This window comes from Hypoxylon fragiforme (assembly GCF_022984875.1).
Source record: "Hypoxylon fragiforme strain CBS 206.31 chromosome Unknown GGS25scaffold_4, whole genome shotgun sequence".
Taxonomy (NCBI): Eukaryota; Fungi; Ascomycota; class Sordariomycetes; order Xylariales; family Hypoxylaceae; genus Hypoxylon; species Hypoxylon fragiforme.
In genome coordinates, this window is record NW_026054759.1 from 2,585,589 (window position 1) to 2,607,449 (window position 21,861).

General features: G+C 47.0%; 6 protein-coding genes across 6 annotated transcripts; 2 read left to right on the plus strand and 4 right to left on the minus strand.

Annotated features, from left to right (window-relative positions):
• Positions 1-478: 478 nt before the first annotated feature.
• On the minus strand, positions 479-4,264 carry GGS25DRAFT_487149 (Hira-domain-containing protein). Its single transcript, XM_049260691.1, has 4 exons — positions 4,069-4,264; positions 3,933-4,007; positions 948-3,863; positions 479-848 (listed from the first exon to the last, which is right to left on the minus strand). The coding sequence occupies exons 1-4, from the start codon at positions 4,103-4,105 to the stop codon at positions 745-747; spliced, it is 3,132 nt and encodes a 1,043-aa protein (XP_049118004.1). The 5' UTR covers positions 4,106-4,264; the 3' UTR covers positions 479-744.
• A 1,253-nt stretch (positions 4,265-5,517) lies between these two features.
• GGS25DRAFT_520833 (Pkinase-domain-containing protein) lies at positions 5,518-6,645 on the minus strand (the record flags this gene model as incomplete). The annotated part of the gene is made up of 3 exons (XM_049263952.1): positions 5,518-5,773; positions 5,828-6,503; positions 6,606-6,645. 3 exons carry the CDS (start codon positions 6,643-6,645, stop codon positions 5,518-5,520), a joined length of 972 nt encoding a protein of 323 aa, XP_049118005.1.
• A 972-nt stretch (positions 6,646-7,617) lies between these two features.
• Positions 7,618-9,150, plus strand: GGS25DRAFT_487152 (uncharacterized protein). Its single transcript, XM_049260692.1, has 2 exons — positions 7,618-8,066; positions 8,119-9,150. The coding sequence occupies exons 1-2, from the start codon at positions 7,790-7,792 to the stop codon at positions 8,895-8,897; spliced, it is 1,056 nt and encodes a 351-aa protein (XP_049118006.1). The 5' UTR covers positions 7,618-7,789; the 3' UTR covers positions 8,898-9,150.
• Positions 9,151-9,443: 293 nt separating this feature from the next.
• On the minus strand, positions 9,444-12,261 carry GGS25DRAFT_487158 (amidase; the record flags this gene model as incomplete). Its single annotated transcript, XM_049260693.1, has 4 exons — positions 11,675-12,261; positions 11,249-11,560; positions 10,842-11,143; positions 9,444-10,750 (listed from the first exon to the last, which is right to left on the minus strand). Coding segments are annotated over exons 1-4 (1,532 nt in total), but the record flags the coding sequence as incomplete, so codon positions are not given.
• Positions 12,262-12,269: 8 nt separating this feature from the next.
• GGS25DRAFT_487160 (uncharacterized protein) lies at positions 12,270-13,893 on the minus strand. The gene is made up of 2 exons (XM_049260694.1): positions 13,257-13,893; positions 12,270-13,190 (listed from the first exon to the last, which is right to left on the minus strand). The coding sequence occupies exons 1-2, from the start codon at positions 13,539-13,541 to the stop codon at positions 12,921-12,923; spliced, it is 555 nt and encodes a 184-aa protein (XP_049118008.1). The 5' UTR covers positions 13,542-13,893; the 3' UTR covers positions 12,270-12,920.
• Positions 13,894-18,054: 4,161 nt separating this feature from the next.
• On the plus strand, positions 18,055-19,798 carry GGS25DRAFT_514036 (putative cytochrome P450; the record flags this gene model as incomplete). Its single annotated transcript, XM_049262945.1, has 6 exons — positions 18,055-18,123; positions 18,198-18,666; positions 18,732-18,900; positions 18,965-19,075; positions 19,130-19,555; positions 19,630-19,798. 6 exons carry the CDS (start codon positions 18,055-18,057, stop codon positions 19,796-19,798), a joined length of 1,413 nt encoding a protein of 470 aa, XP_049118009.1.
• Between the last annotated feature and the right edge of the window lie 2,063 nt (positions 19,799-21,861).

Sequence of the window (21,861 nt, forward strand, 5' to 3'; positions counted from 1 at the left end):
CCGCCAATTTTGGACTTTTGGATTTTGCTAGGCGTGGTTAATGGTTAGTGTTGTTTCAGGAACAAGATTGTATTGTGCCTGAAGGTGAAGTTTGGAAGTTGTAGATTGCTTGTGGTTGGGTTACTGGGAACATTGGAGCAAACAACTTTCCATTCAAGTCGGAGGAGGAGGGAGTGTGGGTGGTTCCCTTATCCATTCATTGCACCTGGCACGGCCTATTTTAGAGTAGGTAGTTACCGAGGGAGTAGGCACAGTACTGCATTGTACACTGCCAGTATAGGAGAAACGCCACAGTGAATGCTGAGTCGCAACTGCCTTTTCTATCTTGAATAGACGTGTTGAGGCGGAATCGACCTTTAGGGGGGGGGGCTCTTCACTGGCGCGTTCCCTCCCCTCCCTCATCATCATCATCATCTGTCCTAACCTAAGTCACGCATATCCTGAGCGCCACAAAGACAACATCACCATTTTGTTTCATGCCTAGTACTTGGGTAGGTAGGTACCTAGGCACTAATGTTGGAACCTGATATGTATGGCATGGTCATACGTGAATTTTAAGCTATGATACATCTGACACCTCCATGTTAATTATATGCAGTGTGGATTTGGTTTACCTTACATGTCGGTTATTGGACACCTGAAATGAAGAAACAGTTGATTATCAAACAACGAACCGCCCACCCCACGCACCAAACTCTCCCTCAGGTAGGTAGGTAGGTAGGTAGGTGTGTTAAAACAAATCCATCACGTCTCAATAACCATGGGCTCGCCTGTCATGTCGCCCTCTTGCGTCAGGTCGAGGACTCTCGCGTATTGTACAGTTAGGCGCTGAAGTTCCCTATACTTCCCTGCACGGTGATAGTTAGTGCCTTAGGCATTCACACGATTTTTGAGGTATTTAGAGCAGAAAAGGAAAAGAAAGGAAAAAAGAAGAAAAAAAAGCTTACCTAGAATCATCACAACGCCCTTGAGAAGTTCCTTCCGATCCCATCCGCAGATAAAATCGCCCTTGCTATGCCAGCCCTGGCCTGCCGGATCACTCTCCTCTTTCTTGTCTTGCAACACCCCGCCCAGTAAGGTGTTCAAGAGCTCTTCTACTTTACCTCTGTGGCCTTCTGCGCCAATTCGTTTGGCGTACATGAGCAGGTAGAGTCGGAATTCTTCCTTTGCGCCTAACTGTAAGGCTCCGGCAATACGATTCTCGAGGTGAGCGATGCTGACACTGGACTCGAAAGACTCGAAGCTATCCTTTGACAGCAAGGTTTTGATTAGGCGTTGCAGTGTGTATGCCCTGCCCTTTAGCAGGAACTCATTTGTTGTGTGCCTCTCTAGGAAGGGAATAATGCCGGCTGAGACGGTTGCTTCGTCAATCTGGCCATCCTTGGGAGAGACCGCGCCGACTGCCGTTGACTGCAGAGCTCCGACTGAGGAATCATTGCTGTTCCAATATTGACTACCCACTGCCCACCACGATTCAGAGAGTCGTTGCCAGGTAAACATAGTGGGAGAATAGTAATATCCGTCGCCAGTAGTAAGTGTGACGATGATATGACCACTCGAGTTCAGGTGCGCAGAGGTGACGCCAGGAGCTGGCATGGCACTGTGCATCTGCAGAGAGCTGACGGCTATTTCTAATACAGGCCCTAGCGATACGGGTGGATGGGGTGAGGAGAGAGTGTTAATATTCCAGACGTAGCACATACCCACAGCCGTAACGCAAAGTAGCCACCAGTCACGAGATTCCAGAATTACCGGCTGAGACTCCAAAACCATGGCATTTATCAGTCGACGGCCCGCCGGCGTCCACGTATACAAGCTGCCATCCTCGCAGGCGGCAGCCCAGAACCTCTTACTGCCTGTCACAAGAATAATAGCTCGTGGAAGGTAATCTTGCCAAAGTACGGAACCACGCTTTGTGGCTGTGATATGCGAAGGCTCCCTAATCGAAACCGGGTTCTTGGCTTCCAAGATAATGTTTTCGGAAATTCGAGATGCCTCATCCGCAGTGCTATCCTCAAGCAGAACACCTCTCTCTAGCGGACGTAGAATGTGTGATCTCACTTTGGGCACTGCTAAACGAACTTGTGACATCGCAATGGAGGGGTTGAGGACTGCTGGCCGTAAATAGTCAGGCGTGGGTAACAGACCTTGCTTAGGTGGTTCGAGGGCCGCGGGCTCCAGACCTTCGGCCCCATTTCTCATTATGGTCCTCGGCCCTGTAGAAGTTCGTTTGCTAGGGTGCTCTTCCTCCTCTTCGTCTTCCGTAATCACCGCTTTCCGTTTATTACCCAGTAGCATAGCGGCTAAGCCACCTTCTGGCAGTCCGTCGTACGGTTTCGAGAGGTCTAGTATAGTTTGTGGCGTATCATTCTGTGCAGCTTTCGAGCTGGACCCAACCAACTGGCTTTGGGGTAATGAGGATTGGCCAGTTCCAGATGATGAAATGAGCATCGGTGCTACCCTTTTCTTCCCATCCTTGGTAATTGTTACACGTGATTTTAGTTCAATCACTCGCTGAGCTGATTTATCAGCCGACTCCTCTGCTTCGGGGGCTGGAGCTTGGTCCTTTTCTGGTTGAGATTCCGTTTGGCCATTTGTCGGCTGTATGTTCGGTGTTGTGGCGGTGTGCTTGACGCCGTTTGTCGTAGGCGGTGCATCTTTCGGGAGCGGATGAAAGTCACCCATGAGTGCTCCCATCCGTGATTCTGCCCCTTTTCTCTCACCTTCTTTGCTATGATTTTCTAGCTGAAGTCCATCTACATCTTCAGATATTCCCATGGCTTTCCGCGAAGCTCCATACTTGGATAGAGCCTTGTCAGTCTCCTCTAGGTTAGCTACCCAGCCCAATTCCCCCGTCTCAAATTTGACTGCAACAATGCCACCATCAAGACTTGACGCAAACAAAATTTGCCCATCAGGAGTCCAGGCGAGGTCGGATATCGATTTCGCTGCTAAATCTTGTAGGATAACAACAGGTCTTGAGGTATTGGTGTTCCAAACGCTGAGCGTCTTGTCCTGGCCGGCGGAAGCGATTACCGTTACTAACGATTCTCCGGAATGGCCATTGGCCGTGCCATTCTCAACAGGCTTTTTCGTGTGGAAAAGCCTAGGAGAGAACATGCAGACTTCCGTTGGACCCTCGTGTCCTATCAAGTTGATCTCACTGTCCCATCTATTTCGTTCGATGATGGCCACTGAGCTGACAGGACCATTAACAGCGTTAGCTGCCGCAATATGGTTTCCGTCGGGTGACCAAGAGCACCTTCGGAAATACGTTGTTAAAGGAGAGGATTTGAAGGGGGAGCTGATTGTAGTCTCGAGCTGGAAATTATTCACCATGTCGTGTTGAGTGGCATTGGGGGCGGGTGGAGTGAATCGGAATATTTTGATAGATCGATCGTCACTAGCGGTAGCAAAGAACTTGTTGGCAGGGTCGAACGTAATCCCTTTGACATGACTTTGGTGATTTCCGAGGACCTTTAACTTCTCGAAAGTATGACCTGACCAAATAACTACTTTTGAATCTAAACCCACGGAAACGAGTATGGAACCATCGTAAGACCAAGCTAGATCCTGAACATCATTGTCGTGTCCTATCAATCGTCTCGAGGTTTTCCAGTTTTCGACTGGGGGCGGCTCATTCGTTCCGAAAGGGGCGATGGCGGGCGGACCGCTCTCGAGCTGGTATATGCAAATAATCTTGTCGTCGGCTCCGGATGCGAGATAGCGACCATTAGGTGAGAATCGCACGGAATGAATAGTGCCTAGATGATGGCTCATATGGCAAAGCTGTCTCGGTTTTGTGTATGAGGGGTCGTCGGTGTTATAGATGGATTCCGTCGACCAAACTCGGACGTGGCCATCTATACAGGAAATGCATTAGCGTAAGCAAGATCATTGGCGATTCTGCATCGCGTATATGATGGACATACCTCCGCCAGCAGTAGCGAGTCTCTTTCCGTCCGGTGATATATGGCAGCTATACACCTCGAAGTCCTTCTGTTCGCCTTTGTAGAATAATGTCAGCTTCGCGAAACAAATCAGCAGCAATGATCCAAGGGTGATCACCTTTATGGCTTAGCCACGACGGTTTAATGACGCGCATGATGACTGAATGATTGGTATTGTAATGCGCATGTCGGTATGGAATTGCAATTAGTTGATTTGAATGGTGAAGCGAATGGAAAAAATTGCGCGTGCTCTACAACGTTGAATGATAGATAGTTGCCCTTGGAGTAAAAGTGTTAAAAGTGTAGATGTTCCATGGCGCGCGACGCGGCCCCAATTAGTTAACTATCGCTAGGTGCATCAATTAAAAAAAAGTGGTTATGTAATCATCTGTTCAAACCACCAACGTCACGTCACTCGATTTACAGTTGGACTAGTCGTCCTAGTCCCTGCAATATCCCCTGTCGGGATCCACCTGTCAGCGACTAAAATGCACTCCACCCTGGAAAGTTTAAGGTTAACGATCAAAAAAGGTACGCGTACCTACCTAGTAGTACCTACTATCAATGATCTAACATTGATCTGAATTATCTACGTACTATTTTGAAGGTAGACAGGCTATTCTGTCCCTTAGCGTAGGCAAATATTAGGAGCGAGACTTGATTACATCAATATGTAGTACATAACTACCTACCCTAGGTAGGGTAGTATGTAGTGGCCAACTTCGAACCTTGAAACAGACATCACATAAACTTTAGGATATGGATATATGATAATACCGGTAATACCCTTTTGCCAATACTTGCAACGAAACGTCGACAGTTGCTAACCAGATAAATCAGGGGACACCATCCGAAATTCTATTCGATATCCATCGCCTGGATTCAACTTCAAGAATTAGATATTAGATAGGTATAAAAATTAATCACGAAAAGTCCACAATCTCAGTAGCATAAAGAGAAAGGGGGTCATCATCGTTAGGACACATTCATTCTTGGACAAATTATAGAAAAGTCAAAACTACCATTGGGAATGCAATCGAGTCTTAGTTACCCTACCTCCATGCGAGCGAATATACATCGTCTCAGGTGAGCAATTAGTTCAGATAGGAAAAGAAAAGAGCCCATTTCAGGTGCGGCCGGACAGTCCGAGACCTGATGGGGCTATCAGACTAATGCATATCAGCCCCTTCTCGTAAAATAAGAGAAAAGAGGTGCTTCTCATCCGTAAGTCCCTGTTCCCCTCCTGACTCCTCTTAAATGCCAGAGTAACCCCCCTTTCAACGCCCTGTAAAACCCCTGTTCATATGCCGCGTAGGTTTCGAAAACATGGGAGAAATGAAGAGAGCTCGAGCTTCTTTGTGCGAGCGACCCATTCAGGTCGTAGCGTAATCAACGATGCTTGAGTGGAAATGTACTTGAGTAATAGTGTTGCAAAGCATCATTGGGCGCTCCAACGTCTGAATTGCCGTATCCTGAAAGACAAGAATAATACTTCTTGCTAATAGGAATATTCTCTGCTTCGGATAGGCCGTCTTATGTTATACTGCTCGGAAAAGTGAGATATCACTTAAGCATATGCGTTGCTCCCGAAGCGACCCTGCTGATGAAGTTTGTTGAAGTAAGGGTGGTGGCAGGCTTGCTTCGCTGACATTCGGCCGGCAGGGTCGTAAACGAGGAGAGCTTCAAGGAGATCTAAGCCAACTTCGTCGAGGTTGGAGCATAAGCTCTGCGAGGTATCCCGAATCCACTTAGGAAAGGATGCCTTGAAGTCGGGATAAGAGGTCACGCCAGGCCAAACCTCTTCAGTAGGCGTTCCTAGTAGGCTAAAGTAATGTGAGCATCATTCACACGAGTCGAGTTGGTATGTTAGGACTTACCGGAAAGTCTTGAAGATCTGGTCGATCTCCGAGTCTCCAGGGAACAATGCCTTTTTGGTGCACATCTCGGCAAAGATGCATCCCACAGACCACATATCGACACCGGTGGAATACTGTCGGCCACCAAGCAAGATCTCGGGGGCTCGGTACCAGAGCGTGACGACCTCATGAGTATAGGTACGAAGAGGAACGCCAAAGGCGCGTGCCAGACCAAAGTCAGCAAGCTTCAGGTTTCCGTCACGGTCAATCAGCAAGTTCTGCGGCTTCAGATCTCTGTGTAGAATTCGATGGCTGTGGCAGTATCGGATACCCTCGCAAAGCTGGCTCATGAATCGTCGGACCATACCATCGCCCAATCCAAGCCGTCCCAACTCGGGGCCGGAGCCTTCAGGAAGAGCTTTACCACGACCGCCATCGCTGATGGGAAGCGCCTCCATATACTTCTTTAGGTCGAGGTCGAGAAACTCGAAGACAAGGTACAGCTTATGCCCCTCAGCGTGGACGATGTTAAACAGTCGAACGATATTGGGGTCTCGCATCTCCTTCAGAAGAGAGATTTCTCGGATGGCAGTGCTTGGTACACCTTCATCTTCGGATTCAAGTCGAATCTTCTTCAATGCGACGATGCGGCCGCCATGAGAGAGATCCCGGGCTTTGTAAACGACACCGTAGGTGCCTGTAGACAGATATTCAATTAGCAAACCAGAATTGATCGACGCAGGGAGAAGGCAAGAGTATTGTGATATATTGGGGATTCAAGATCAGAGGCTAGACATACCTTCACCAATTTTCTCCAGTTTTTGGTAATTCTCCATCATTTTGAAGATCACAACGAATGCGATGAATCAATTTAAAGGAGTGTAAGAAGGGAAACCGGTTGTGTTGTGGTATGCGTCGATTGAGATGTCCCAAATGGCAAGAAAAATTGCCAGGTACACAATGCAACAATCAACAATTAAGTTGAGTCTGGTTGCTGTTTACCAAATCAAAGTTGGCATGTATTGTACTGTGGCTTGTTGGGGGGGAACGCCAGAAAAAAAAAACGAGGGGCAATTGGTAGAAGTGGGAGCGGCGGTTGTAGTAGTATGTAACGGTACCTAGTAGTGGTAGACTGGTAGTAGTGGTAGGTAACTAGTGGTACATGTAGTGGGAGGAAAGAATTGTCCACGATTACCAAACTGAACAGACAGCGGACAGAGATAACTAATTCTGTGCGGTCCCAATATTTGATCAAAACTCCATTGGGTCTGGGGAATTAGTTACTAATCTGTCAATTGCTGTCTGGCTCCGGTTTACGGGAAAAGAATCCGTGAACTTGTGAGCGGTCAGCGGTAATTCTTTAATTTACGTTGGTGAGTGGTGTGATGAGAGGTTGTTGCTATTTTCCCATGTTCAAAATCAATAAATAATATAAACAGTCTACTAGAAGAGCTAACTTTTGATACGCGCCAACTGTGTGGCTAAACAAGATTATCGCGTTTGTGGCGTATACATGTAGTTAGTTATGTAGATGCACCGTTGATATGCACATTGCACATGTCACGGTGCCATGTGTCCATTATGCGGTAGGGCTATCATGTACCGCGCATGTACTCCGTACATAGTAGTTATGTAGTATTCCTACATTGAACCTTCCAGAAGTTCAATGTTGAACTTGAAGCTATATACAGTTCGTACTGCGGTACATAACAGGTACATACATACCCCAGGTAGGTACTATGTACTAGGTAGTGTTTATCTTATCGCCGAACTCTCATAAATACATACACTGATCTCCACATTCTATGTAACTTGAAAGATGCAAGTCATGCATGCATGGCATTGCATTTCTTCTTGTTCTTGTTCAACATCAGATCTCATGAAATTGACGTTCTTAGCAGAGCCCATATGAACCATTCAAGCAGAGACCACTAAGATACTCGCATACGAAGTACGAACGTACATCACCAATGCTTACTTACCATGACGCTTGACCTCACCACTCTAGACGCCCATCAGCAACCAGATCCAGAACTAAAGGCTACCTGGAAGAGGTATTCTAGAACAGACCATGGAGAATTTATCAATCATCCTGATATAGATGAATTAGACGTCACGGATATCAATAGCCCATTCAAGCTCGCAGGACATATTCCTAGCGAAACACTTAAGAGCTCGTTTGAGAAGCTTGAAGGCCGAGAATGGGATGTGAAGGAGGCCCTTCAAGATGCCCCTATTTACTTCCACCCTCTACTCCCAGGTAAGCCTTCTTCAGAACCCCCAGCTAATGAGAGGCTCATAATAGAGTGCAGGGTTGCTCATATATCCCTCATTGGTGCCCCCAAACATACAGAAATCACTGCTATTGCGTATGGTCCATAGGGATTTAAGTGATCACACTCATCAAACTAATCTACACCTTCACTATGATCTTCCATATCCAGAAAAGGGTGATGTGGAAGACATGACGTCTCGGTCCTTCTTCTCCTATTCTCCAGATTCTGACATAAGACTCACACCAAAGGACCCTTCTATACACAAGCCATTATCTATGAAGCAGGTCCTCGATCGGCGATTATCCTGGGTCACTCTCGGTGGTCAGTACGACTGGTCCAACCGAGAGTACCCTAACCAGTCACCCCCCGATTTCCCTCATGATATTGCTGGGTTTCTTCAGACCCTCTTCCCAGATACCCTTGCTCAAGCTGCCATCGTCAATTTCTACAACCCAGGGGATACGATGATGATGCATCGAGATGTGAGCGAAGAAACAGACAAGGGTCTCGTTAGTCTAAGCATTGGGTGCGATGCCTTGTTCATGATCGCGCCGAACGAGTATGGAAAAGACACGCGCTCGGATAGCAAAGGAGACGACGAAAAGTCATACCTTCTTCTACGACTACGATCCGGGGACGCCATTTATATGACCCAGGAATCTCGGTATGCGTGGCATGGAGTTCCCAAGGTTCTGAAAGGCACCTGCCCAGACTTCTTGGCTGATTGGCCGGCAGAGGGCGATAACTTTGAAGGGTGGAGAGGCTGGATGCGGAATAAGCGTATCAATTTGAACGTTAGACAGATGAAAGACTAAAACACAATCTCACAATAGGGGGTTTAAAGCATCGATAGGCAGATCTTTTGAAATATTCTCCGATGTGCTTCCAACTACTACTAGGATCGACCAAGTATCGGAGTAAAATGTTCCTAGTCATATATATGGTGTCGTTTTAGGGGAAATAGACGTCGTCTAAATAACTAGGTACAACCTAGGTAAGACATCACAAGATGTCTCATGGACATGCGCCACAGCAGTGAATACATAACTACTAGGTACCTATCTACCCCTGCCGACGTAGGTATCAATTACTCCTTGCTCAATGATCGGTATCACTCAAGTCACAAGACAATAACTAGGTTAGTGTACATGTAGAACGTAGGTGGAATAAAAAGATACTGCGTCGGAGTCATTATATCCACTTTTACATCGATATTCACGGCCCAGGTAGATTGACCTTCTCGATCGAGTAAATTGACCGTGTCTCCACCTTAAGCCCTGTAAATACCCACTTAGTTAGATTACCCATACAATTTGTATGGCGATCGTAAATTAGTTATGAACAAATTAATTAGGGGTATCAACACCACCGGTAAATATTAAAATCTTATCAACTAGTTGTTATTTTCAAAGTCCCATTGCCATCGCAATTGTAACTGAAAAATAGAGCAAAAATATTACTCGAAAGCTAAAGTACCATATACTACTAAAAATGTCTTTGCAAGCTCCTTCGGATGGTACATACGCTACATTTTCGGAGTGTTTTGAAGCTATTCAGAGCCACGCCGCGAACCATGGGTATGCCGTACGGTCGATACCTAAGAATAAAAACAAAGCCGGCGCGTACGTTAGGCACCTTGTTATTTGCGACAAAGCCGGCACTTTCGTGTCGAAAGCTAAACTCAAGGTTAAAACCACAACTACGAAGCGTACCAACTGCCCATTCGCCGCTGTTGCCAACGTTCGCCCTCAAGGGCACTGCGACTTTAAAGTTATCAACCCTCAGCATAACCACCCGGCATCCTCCTCTATTAGCGATCACATACAACATCGCAAACTAACTGATGACCACCGGCGATGTATAGAGAATGGGGTGATAGCTCATAAAACATCACGCGCAATATGGCAGGAGATAATAGCAGCTAATGTCCGATGCCCCCTAAAGCTGGATGATATCAAAAATTACATAAAGAAATATAAAAAATCACTCCGGCCGAAGGAGTAGCTTCTTGAACTATCATTGCTACCAACCACCCGGCACCTACCTGCCTACTTACCACCCGCCCTCATCCGATCATACCGCAACACACTCTGCAGCAACACCTCAGCCCCAATCGCGCAATCCTCCGGACTCGTGTACTCCTCCGGGTTATGGCTGACCCCGTTCTTCGACGGCACGAAGATCATGCTCGTCGGGCACCGCCGGCTCGCGTACACGCTGTCGTGGCCCGCCCCGCTCGTCATGTCGCGGACCAGGCCGCTGCTCCCCGTGACCGCCTCAGCCGCCGCCCGCACGACGGAGATGCAGTCCGCGTGGAACAGCGTCGCGGGCGACTCGAAGTCCGTGCGCCACTCCACGCTCAGCGGGCGTCCGGGAGTCGACGCGTCCAGCAGCCCGTCGAGGTTGGAGCCCGCGGCGAGCAGGGCGAAGTCCCGCTTCATGGAGGCTTCCATGCTGGCGACGCCTTCGTTGGTCGGCGACCGCACGTCGAGCGTGAAGCGCACGTGCCCGGGGATCGTGTTCGTGCTGCCCGGGCTTAGGGTTAGGATTCCGGTTGAAACGAGAGCCGGGCACGTGGTGGCGAGACGGTGGGAATGCGTGATGAGGCGGGCGGCGAGGAGCATAGCGTCGGCGCGGCTTTGGAGGGGGGTGGTTCCTGTGTGTGCGTCTGGAAATGGTGGGCTTCAGTTAGTATCGACACATGAGTCAAGCAGCCCCCTTTTCTTGGAAAGGGGGATGGAGGAGGGGTGCGTGGGTACCTCGTCCGTGAACGTCAACAGTAAACCACTTGTAAGCCTGGACCCCCTTTACAACACCGACCTTCTGCCGCTCCGTCTCTAGGATTGGTCCCTGCTCGATGTGAAGCTCGAAATGCGCTGCCATGGGCATGCTCCGGTAGCTTGCCGGCGTCGAGCCGAGATACCCAATCCGTTCTAGTTCTGACTTCATCGTCGCAGTGCCTCCACCCACCTCCTGAACATTATGGGCGCGCTCGAGAGCGATCTCCTCCGCCCATACCCCCGATGACACCATACTAATCGGGAAGCGAGCGCCTTCCTCACTAGGTAGTTGGTTCTGTTAACCATATAGACATAGACATCGCTAGGGGAGATACATAGGTATGTTACTGGTACCGAGGGACTGCGTATTAAGGGATCAGACATACTTGGTCCAGTTGACAACACCGACTGAAAACTCTGTCTCCACCTGGTGATCCTGCAGCACGCGCAGCATCTCTATGCCGGCTAGGATCCCCAGGATCCCGTCGTACCGGCCGCCGCTCGGCTGGGTGTCGAGGTGGGAGCCGGCGAAGGTGGCGGGGCCGTCGCGCCTGCCAGGACGCACGGCGAAGATGTTCCCCATGGCGTCGATGGTGACAGCGCACCCCAGCTTCTGCGTCGTTTCCACGAACCAATCCCGCGCTGCCCTGTCCGAGTCGCTTAGCGCGAGCCGCGACATGCCCGTCTCTGTCGGCGCACTATAGAATCACACCCCCGCGGTTTGGTGTAAGCCTTCATTCACATTCTTCGCGTGCTACTGGCTGGGGAGTTTTCTCCGAGAATGGAGACAACCGAAGAAAAAAAAAACTTGCCTTCCCCATCGCTTCCCTGGCCCGAATGAGGAGCACGTGTGATGTAGTGTGTCCATCAACCTGCCCTTCTGCACCCGCAACGTGGTGCTGAACTCGCCGTTCCGTGCGTCCGTAGCGCGGGTGCTGGCATCGTGGTGCCCCGCATTACTGCTGAGGACCCGCGACGATGTCCCGAATGTTTTGCTCTTGCTTTTGCCGCTGAACGATGACCCCTGCCGGGTGGCCCATGCAAGACAGCTTACTGTATTCAAGTTCTTGCCTGCTTTATGCAGACTAGAAAAATGGCGTATGGCGCAAGCCATGATGCAAGAGGATAAGGAGGATAAGAGTACCTGGATCTACAGAGGCGTGGGAAGTTGTCTTTACCTGCATATGTATGTATGTATGTATGCACATATAGGCAGAACAAGGACAAGGATGGCAACTTGAAGAATGAATGAGACACATGTGAGAAGTTCCAAGGTTAAAGGTCACTCCGACTTAGCTGGTCACGTGGCTCCACATTGATGGTCTCCTACATCTCCTATGTACCTCTTCTCCTAGTCATAGGCATCATGTATAATATAAGATATTCAATTCAAATAAAGGTCTTTCATTTGATATAATGTTTATTTTATTTCATTTAATTTCATCTCATTTTCTTCATAAGAACGAATCTATCTATCAAGCTCTTATTGGTAACGATAGATTGTAGCGATCGCCGTTAATATGGCCACGACAAACATGAATGAGTGTGTGTGGATGTTAATGAACGGATGGATCTATGTGTCGTACTCCTTGCCACTAATTGGCCATTGTTTGTCCGTCTTTCCCATACACATTTGCTTCATGACCCAGTAAACCCGAATAACCCAAGTTTCCATCCAAAGAGCACCACCCAATTGAGTCCTATGTAAATAACTCCGAGAGAACCCTGTACTCCAGTTACCTAAAGAGAAAAAAAAAAGCCATAGCCGTTGATCCCCCTCCCTCATGAATGCTGAAAGAAAATGCCATTTAACGCATTATACTGCCCGAGTATCATGGTTTTTGGTTGCTTCACCAGGTATGGGATGCCCTTATGCCCACCTCGTACTCGTGTATCAAAAGGTGTGTGAAGATCCACCAGGGTGGGTTCCGTAGACCTGGCAGGATTTCACGTGCACCCAATGGCGGCGAATTCGTCCTGAAATGATAAACTAGTTCCCGGGCCAATTCCATGCGTGAAGTTTGCTGTAATCAGTTGCGATTTGCGGCAGAGCTAACTTCAAATGGCCATGCTTTCCAATGGTCCCTTTTTTCCCTTTTCTCGCCCAACTAAGCCTAGTCGGCGCAGATCTGAGGCGGCTTCACCCGCTGCCCCTCTGTTACTTCCAGATAACACGATCACTCCCAAGGGAAAGCCAATTTTTTTTTTTGTCTGCTGTTGGTACTCTCGTGCGAGTCTTGGGTAGTGAGCTTCTTGATGCATTGGTAAACAGCTATGTGTCCCTGCATACCTAGCTATGCCCAGCATGCAAAGCCAAGCTCCCCTAGTCTGCGAACGAATTAGACACATTATCCAATTGCTTTACAGGATTCGGGATTTTTTTTTTCAACTTGCCTTGCTATCGCTTTCGTCCAATATTGATACCGTGTTCAAGAAGAAAGGCCTGCGGGCTGTACACCCCTTATCACGCCCGTAGAAACCACCTACGATAGGAATGCTGGCGCCGAGACGCTGGCGTTCCCCGAGTGGTGCGGTGAATGGAATGTTAAAAAATAGGACGATAGCCATTGCGGCCCAAAGGACACACCCGACTGCTGGAAGGCTGTAAAGCCTAGGCAACACAGGAAATATGACAATACCACCGAGAGAACGAATTGTGTGATCATGTACAGAATCCATGATGATGTCGTCCGAGGCGTCTGCGTCTTGCGCTCGACGAGTTCGACGTGCTTGAAACAACGAGGCATTTTCTTACCCAAGATTTCCTAGGCTGTGATAATAAAAGCCGTAAGTGCGAATGTGCTTGCTTGTTGGCCTGCCTTTCAAGCTGTGTAGATGGTTGCGGATATCTGACTTGTTTTTCAACGACACGAGGTTATTCTTGGTCGATGATCAAACTAGGAGGACTGTGCGGTCTTCGAATAGAATAGCAACTTAAGTAAATAAGGGAACAGGCAGAAAAAATAGACAATTCAAGTTTGAGAATAATAAGTGAGAGATGGTCTTACATCGAAAATACTGTCTCGGTGTGATCTAAATATAGGAATTGCCCTTCACATTCCTTACTCTTATGTAATCTTCCAAAGGGGAAATTCCCGGGCCCAAGAGTGTGCCTAACGCTCTAACCTGGAACTTGTGGGATGCGCCCTGCGCTGCAACCTTCACACCGGTGTCCGTCAAGTGACTCACCTATATAGACAGGGGGTTGGTTGGTATGTAATGTAGGTATGTATGTATGCCTAGCAGTAGGCATACGCAAGTTGCACGTTAGGTAGCTATGATAGTCTCCGCCTATAAGGTTGCACTTTTCTGTGTTGCAGCGAAGTTGTTTTTGTGATAGCGTAGACCCGAAAAGCTGGAGATATGGTCCGAAACTGCTGATCATAGAAGGTCTAGACAATAAAGCTGATACTAAGGTTCCGAAGTTCGCAAAAAAGTAGCCGAGGGGTCTATAAATCACCACGCATATTTTCAATATCACAGACAATCCAGTCCAAGGCGGGGTATGAAATCCAAACTACGGGTCTAGCTACCACATATATACTACATATATAGCAACAAGGACTACCTACTAACATGCATAATTATTCATTCATAAAGCTATAGCTAGGACTTTTCTCCGCTCTTCTTTATCTTTACTCGGCTTTGTGTTACCCTTGATGGCGATATTTGCAGCAAATATACAATATTCTCACCCTTGTATTATGGAAATACCTCCAACGCATCCACTATCTTAATGAACTTTCAATTAAGGCAGGTAGTTACTGTATATTTATGGAGCGTCGTTGAAGACTGATACTTCATGTACGCAATAAAGCAGCTCTGGTGACCTGGCTTCCGTACTTTCCGTGGTTACTTCAATATCCTGGACATGAGTATTGCAGCCATGGTTGAAGGCATCGGCAAATGTATAAACAAAGAATCATGTGGTTCTACAACGACACTGGAGGAGCCATATAATTTGAAGATTGGATGAGTTATGTTAAGCGCTCGGCAATTGTGTCACCGCTTGCTGAGAATGGCCAGTAGCAACTGAGGGAAGAGTGATGATTACTAGTTAGGAAAAAAAGTAAAGAAACTAAAGAAAGGAGAGAACGAATGAAAGAGAGAGAGACAGAGAAAAAGATAAAGAAAGAGAGAGGGGGGGAAGATAGATAGAAAGAAAGAAAGAAACTAGGTAGTCTGTTGTCTACGGCAAATTTACTACCGCAAAGTTTCAATCTTTTGGTATATCCTAACCTTAGTTACTTCACATGTGCTCATCTAACTAGCCGTCGCTTTGCGTGGTGTGGGCTTTGTTGACATACAGCAGCCAGTCTGTTGGCCATTTGATAAACAGAAATGCAGTATAGTAGGCGTCTTCATCATCGATGCATTCTATATAGATTCTTTGAACTATAAAATCCCGCATATACAGCACTAGGTGCTTTGTATTGTCCATTCCAGCTGTTAAGGATAAAGCCCACGACACTAACCAGGTATGCATAATGCTGTGCTTCCCAACACTATCGACTTCATACATGAGAGTCTTGGCTGTTGTAGCCGCTGATGTCAGATTGAGGTCGGCATCAATATTGATCCTTCCTAGTACGGACGACTTTGCTTTATACCCAAGTCTCAGCTGGCATAGAACTCTTGAAAAGCTGCGTTTCTCACTCATGAGACTCCATAAGATTGCCTGGTTTGTTAGGCATTGCTGATCAGCTAGCAAAGCACGAAAGCAGGCTTTCTTCGAGACACGAACCTGAACTTGCTAATGATAAGAACATTGACAAGAACTAACCAGGGATTTTATATCATACATAACGGGACCACATATCACGCTCGAGTCCTTGAATCAAGCAACAGATACTTATCTTCGTTGCTGTAGCCTTGGGATGAGTAATGTATTTATACTCGATTAATCAGACACTGCTTGATGCTACTAAGCCCGATGCAAGATATAAAATGGAGAACAAACGATTAACTATTTGCTGTTGTGGCCATTGTGAAGATAGTATTTCCAAGTGCAGACAACCCGGGCCCTATTCGGCCGGAGACCCCAAAAAGGGAAAAGGAGAAGAAAAAAGGAGAAGAAAAAAGGAAAGAAGCTTCGGTATAGTTAGACTTCAAGTTCTCCAATCAACCGCGTAAGACGTTCGTAAGAGTTTTCTCAGATGACAAATCTACACGTAGCATCACTCTTAAGTAAGCTACTGTACTAAGTATATTATCTTTCGAGAACGAGTTCGGCTTCCTTCCGCACCATACTATGTAAGAGCGGAATAGATTGATCAATTCATTTGATGTATCTAACCTAAGTAAGTGTTCAGCAGCAAGGCACAATAGAAGGAGGATGGAATTTGACGGTGAATACCTTGGCAGAGGCTGAAGAGATTCCCCTTCCTTGGCTATTGCGACAACCCTTCCCAATATCGTGAAAGAATCTACCAGGCACCTACTTAGATATTTACAAACCTAGCAGGTAAGTAGGCTGCTTGGGTTTAGGGTGATGTATTCGTGATCTAAGAAGTCCCGCCACCTAGGCAAACCCATTATCGAATCGTTGTTGGATAGACTACTAACCGAAGCGACCCGTAAGTATTACGTTGGAAACTAATTAGAGCCTCAAAAGGCATATCAAAGGATCTAACACAGAACGAGATTATCAAATTATTCCAACGGGATGGTTAAACCGGGGTATGCTGTAACGGTCCAGGCCATCCATCGTTACCCTGCCCTATCAGCCAGCCTGGTCTTTCCCTCCCCCGAATCTTGGGTAATGGATCCGTACACTAAAATCTACCATCTAGTCGGGATGTTAGGATGTTAATGACTTCATCTCAAGGAACCGTGCAGCCGCCGTGCAAATCGGAATTTGAGGCTGAAAAGGTGTGGGTCGGCTCAGGGGCATTCCATGGGCTCGGGGGCTATATCAATTTCGGTTCGAGAAATAGTTCATTTTCTTAGTCCTTATGAACCTTAGAATATGATTGTAGTTTGGTCCTGATCTTGGTCCAAAGGGAGCGCCAACCCTTCGGTAACGCGATTTAACTGACCTTAGGCAGCACCTACAATTTACCACCAGTCTTATCCGCACACCCATTATTATCCCACCAAAATTGCCAAAACTTACCAACTTCATTATCCATTTAAAAGTGCAAAATAAATCGTAAAAATACAGATTCTAATCTAAGATTATAGAGGATTGCTTTAAATTATCACCAAAATGTGTTTTAATATATTATATGGTACGTAATGTACTTTTATAAAGCAAAAAAGACAAAGGAGAAAACTTCCCACCTAAAAATCTCAAAATTATTAGAAGACAACAATATTTCAACTTCACTGACACTTTATTAATAAAGTATTAGATTAATAGCAAATTCTTCACTTTAGACTAAAATATATCCTAAATGTCTACTAGATTGATAATTTTTAAGATTTTCACATATTCTTTTAATATTATTCAAGAGCTCCTAAAGTTGGTGAGTTTTGGTGGGATATTAGTTAGGCGTGCGGATAAGATTGATAGGTAAGTGTACCATATGTATCAGTAACCCAGCTAAGCGACGTTCATGATCTAGAATGCCTACTGCTAAATGTCTTCAGATACTCTATTACTATATACCTACCTATGTTCACCAGAGCATATATTTACGTATGTCTCTGTATCAGTGCTTAAATTTGGAATGCTACCTGGAAAGTGAAGTACTATGTTCACAGTGCAAAGTTTCATTGTTGCGTCGTGAGTCCCGTACGAATATAGATGTATAACGTAGCTGCCTAGCACCGCGTGAGCCCTATTTCTGGATCCAACTATAATAGATAGGCGGCGATGCCATACAAACTACGATGGTGGCTCATAATAGGCTAAGTCCCGAGGTCCTTTTCGGCCGACCCCAGAATTTTCATTCCGAGTCAACTTGTAGCTGCTACTCGTCGTTCTGGAGAGATGTTCTAGAAATATGAAGGAAGTTTCCATGCAGAGTTTCCAGCTCCTGCTACGATTAACTCAACTCGTTCGAAATGGACTCGCAAGCTACCTCCCAAACCCATATCGATGGATTGGCATTGAGCCCGAAAGCTATAACATCTTATGGACAGATATTGGCACTAGTGGCCTTTCTTGTAAGGCTGAATACTAGATTCGATAGTGGTAGAAGCTGAAACTAATACTCGGGACTAGTCCGTGATCTATACTGGTAGTCATATGATCTATAACCTGTACTTACACCCTCTTAAGAAGTTCCCAGGGCCGTTCTGGGGCCGTTCGACACTGGTAAGTAAACCTACGAAGACATTAGACCGTGCAATAAACGGTGGCACACTGGATATAACTAACACATCACCCAGCTTTGGCGTTTCTATCACTCGACCTCAGGCCGCTTCCACCGCCGTGTACAGGAACAGCACAAGATCCACGGACCCGTAGTCCGTGTCTCGCCCAGCGAACTTTCATTCGCCAGTATCGAATCCTACAAAGACATATACGGCCACGCAACCGTAGCACGTCAGGCGTGCATGAAAGGCGAGTTCTACAGAATATTCGGAAGCGGCTTCAAGTCAGCATGTATCGCCACGGAACGAAATGCCGTCGAGCACGATCGCATGCGCAAGGCGCTCTCCGGGGCTTTCTCGATGAGGGCCCTGATTGAACAAGAAGACATCGTCAGAGGCAATATCGACGCCTTTATCAAGCGTATTGGAGTTGACGGTGGACCTGACTCGAAAGGACTGGATATGACGAAGTGGTTCGAGATGGTGTCTTTTGACATATTGGGGGACATGGCATTCGGTGAAAACTTCGGTAGTATTGCTCGAGGTGAGTGAGATTCTTTATTTGGAATTATTCGTCGTGGAATCACGCAACTTACTCGGATGCTTCAGGGTCTCCTCACCCCTGGCAGGAGATGTTGACGGGACACCTCTATGCCACTGCCTTCGTAGATATGCTTAGGAGGTATCCCCTATTCGTCACGCTCGGCAAACTGGTCATGCCGTTGACTACGTCTATACAAAATAAACATACGGCACTTAGTCGAGAAAAGGTTGCACGGTATGGTCTCGTCGCCCACTATTGTCCGCATAACGAGACGAGGTCCATTGCTAATGGGAGCTAGTCGCCTCAACTCAACAAACCCACGAGCAGATTTCATGTCCCATCTCATCAAGAAACTTAACGAAGGCGAAATGGACATGGAAGAACTAACAGCACACGCCTCTACCCTGACGTGAGTTTCCTTACCCGAGCTACGATTAACTAGTCGTTTCGCTGACTTCCATAGCGTTGCCGGCGGCGAGACTGTCGCGACAGCCATGGCCGCAACCACATGGTATATCCTCCACACACCCCACGCGCTCGCCCGTCTCCAGAGCGAGATCCGCGGCGCCTTCCTCACCTACGCGGACATAACTGCGACGCGCGCCGGGCAGCTCCGATACCTACAGGCCGTTATCCAAGAGGGCCTGCGCATCTTCCCCCCCGGATCCCGCGGCTTCCCCCGTACCTCGCTTGGCGTGGAGGTCACTGGCCACTATGTTCCGCCTGGCACGGAGCTGTACACCAGTGGATGGACACTGACGCACGACGAGAAGAACTTCCACGACCCGTTTGCGTTCCTGCCGGAGAGGTGGATCGACCGCGAGTGTAAGGATCTGAAGGAGGCGAGCCAGCCGTTTGCCGTTGGGCCGAGGGGCTGCATTGGGAAGAAGTAAGTGCAAATCGGAGTCAACATAACAACCCACTAGACTGTTATACCTAGACTAGGGCTGACTTTGGCAAAAGCTTCGCATACCTAGAGCTCACATTGATCCTCGCAACGCTTATCTGGACCTATGACATGGAGTTGGTGGACAAGGAGGCGGGCTGGGAGGAGGATAGCAAGGAGCATGTCTTTTGGACGAAGCCGCCGCTCATGATTCGATTCAGACCCGTCCAGCGTGATGCGACGTGATGGACATACCGGATAACACGTGTCTAGGTTAGTAGGTGTCTGATTCTGAATAGCTCGGCGTTTCGAATATTTGAAGTTTCAATCCCAACGTATTGTCTTCGAAAGGGTTAGTTATAGGCTATTTAAAGAGGTTGATCATTGTTATTTTGGATGATACTATTTTGGATGCTACTGTTGATAGGTATTGCTAGGCACTACGTATGCATTTGATACTAATTGATAGACCGTGGGCTGTAGGTACACATGAGAAATTCGCCCTCTTACCTGCGTGTGTTCCTAAAACGGCAATTCCACCAGAAAATGATTGGATGTGAGTTAATCTTTCTCAATCGAACCCCTGCAAATCTCCACTAACTGATTTTTAGTACCTACTATGTTTGTACTACTGGTAGTAACTCTTAAACAGTCTCAAAGAAAAACACTCTTGTGTTTTATGCTTTTCGATACGATAAATTTCATTCAATACGAAGTAAATAGATTGGTCGTAAATGTAATTATTTGACCTATGTATTGTACATATGCCGGGTCTGATTAAAGGTATAAGGTGTAAAACTGTGCCACTGCGCATCCGGTTCAATTAACTAAGGTTAGCAAAGTAGGCTGTATATTACCGACCAATCTGTTCGGCGCAGCAACCCAGATCCGCTGAATGATCAACCTAGCCGTCGAAGCGCCGTGTGTATTTTCATGTAACCTCACAATTGCTGTTTATGTCAATCCCTTAACCTAGTACTATGCATGGAGTGCTTGCCGTACACGCGACAAATCCTTGACATGGCCATCTGGAGTCCTCCAACTGCTTTTCTTAGGTACCTAGGAGGCCCACGTTGGGGGTTACCGCATTGACTCCCGAGCCCGCTCTAAAGAGGGTTTCTTGTCAGAGATCAAGACACTGCGTCACCTTTTATCTTTGTTTTTTATTTCCTTTCTCGTCCTTCGGTCGCTCGTTATTTAAACTTGGCCTACGAAGTAGTCCTATGTGAATGCTTGGATACGAGTATTTCGGGATTCATGCTAACCTTAACTACCTAGTGACAGAGGAATGGCAATTACCAATCTGTATTATTCTACACCCTCAACAAAGTATTACCATGTTGAAGGCTGAGGACCAAAATATGGTCCAAGTATATTCCAATACCAACGTTTCTATGTGCAGATGCGATGCGCTCTTCCCTATTGAACGAAAATAAGAACGAATCAAATGTATTAGCTTAGAAGCAAGCCGCCGAAGCCAATCGTGTTGGTGCTTCATATTTAAATCATATCTAATTCGTCAAAAAATCTACCGTCGTACGCGCTGCTGAAAAGAGATGAGGCCCGATTATCATCATTATGTACATTATCATGCGCGCGGTCTACTACCAACCTAGGTACTACGTAATTAATATGTGTGGCGATCGCATGATGCAATTCGCATGGTGATAGATAGGCTGAACACCAACCCCGCCAGCCCGCTCAGACGAAAAATTCCTCTGGAAGGTAAGGGTCCCGTTTGCAAATCATTCACAATGTCTCTATGCTAAACATGGGCATTTGCGTAGTCATGTACACTACGATAAATACATGTACATAGTATAGTTACATTTAGGTAGAACGTAGTACGTATTCAAACAAAAAAACTGGCGATGGTCAGGGCATTATTATTGTACAAAGTCTATTGTCCTACTCTGGTTTGTTGCACGCCTAAGATCAACAGGGGGTTTTGCTTCACATTGGGAAACACCAGGCAACTAATGCGGCCGTTGAAGTGCAGTGGAGGAAACAAACTAAGCCCGGAAACCAATGATGAAGTTTGATCATCTAGGGTGCTAAGTAGCTATGCAGGGTCCGGAGTGAGCCGAGAGGGTGGAATTCTGCGGATCAGGCGAAGATCAATCCCGTCTGGGAATGCCTCTGGGCACAAAATGCCCCTCGATACAGCTGCCAAGGCCAGTTTCAGGGAAGATGAAACCACGGCTGTGCCCAATACTCGGATCATGACTTCAACTAAGCAATCTTGAACGGGTTCATCGGCAGCAAGGGTCTCAGTTTCCCTTCATACTTCCAAGATGAAGTCCCCCTTC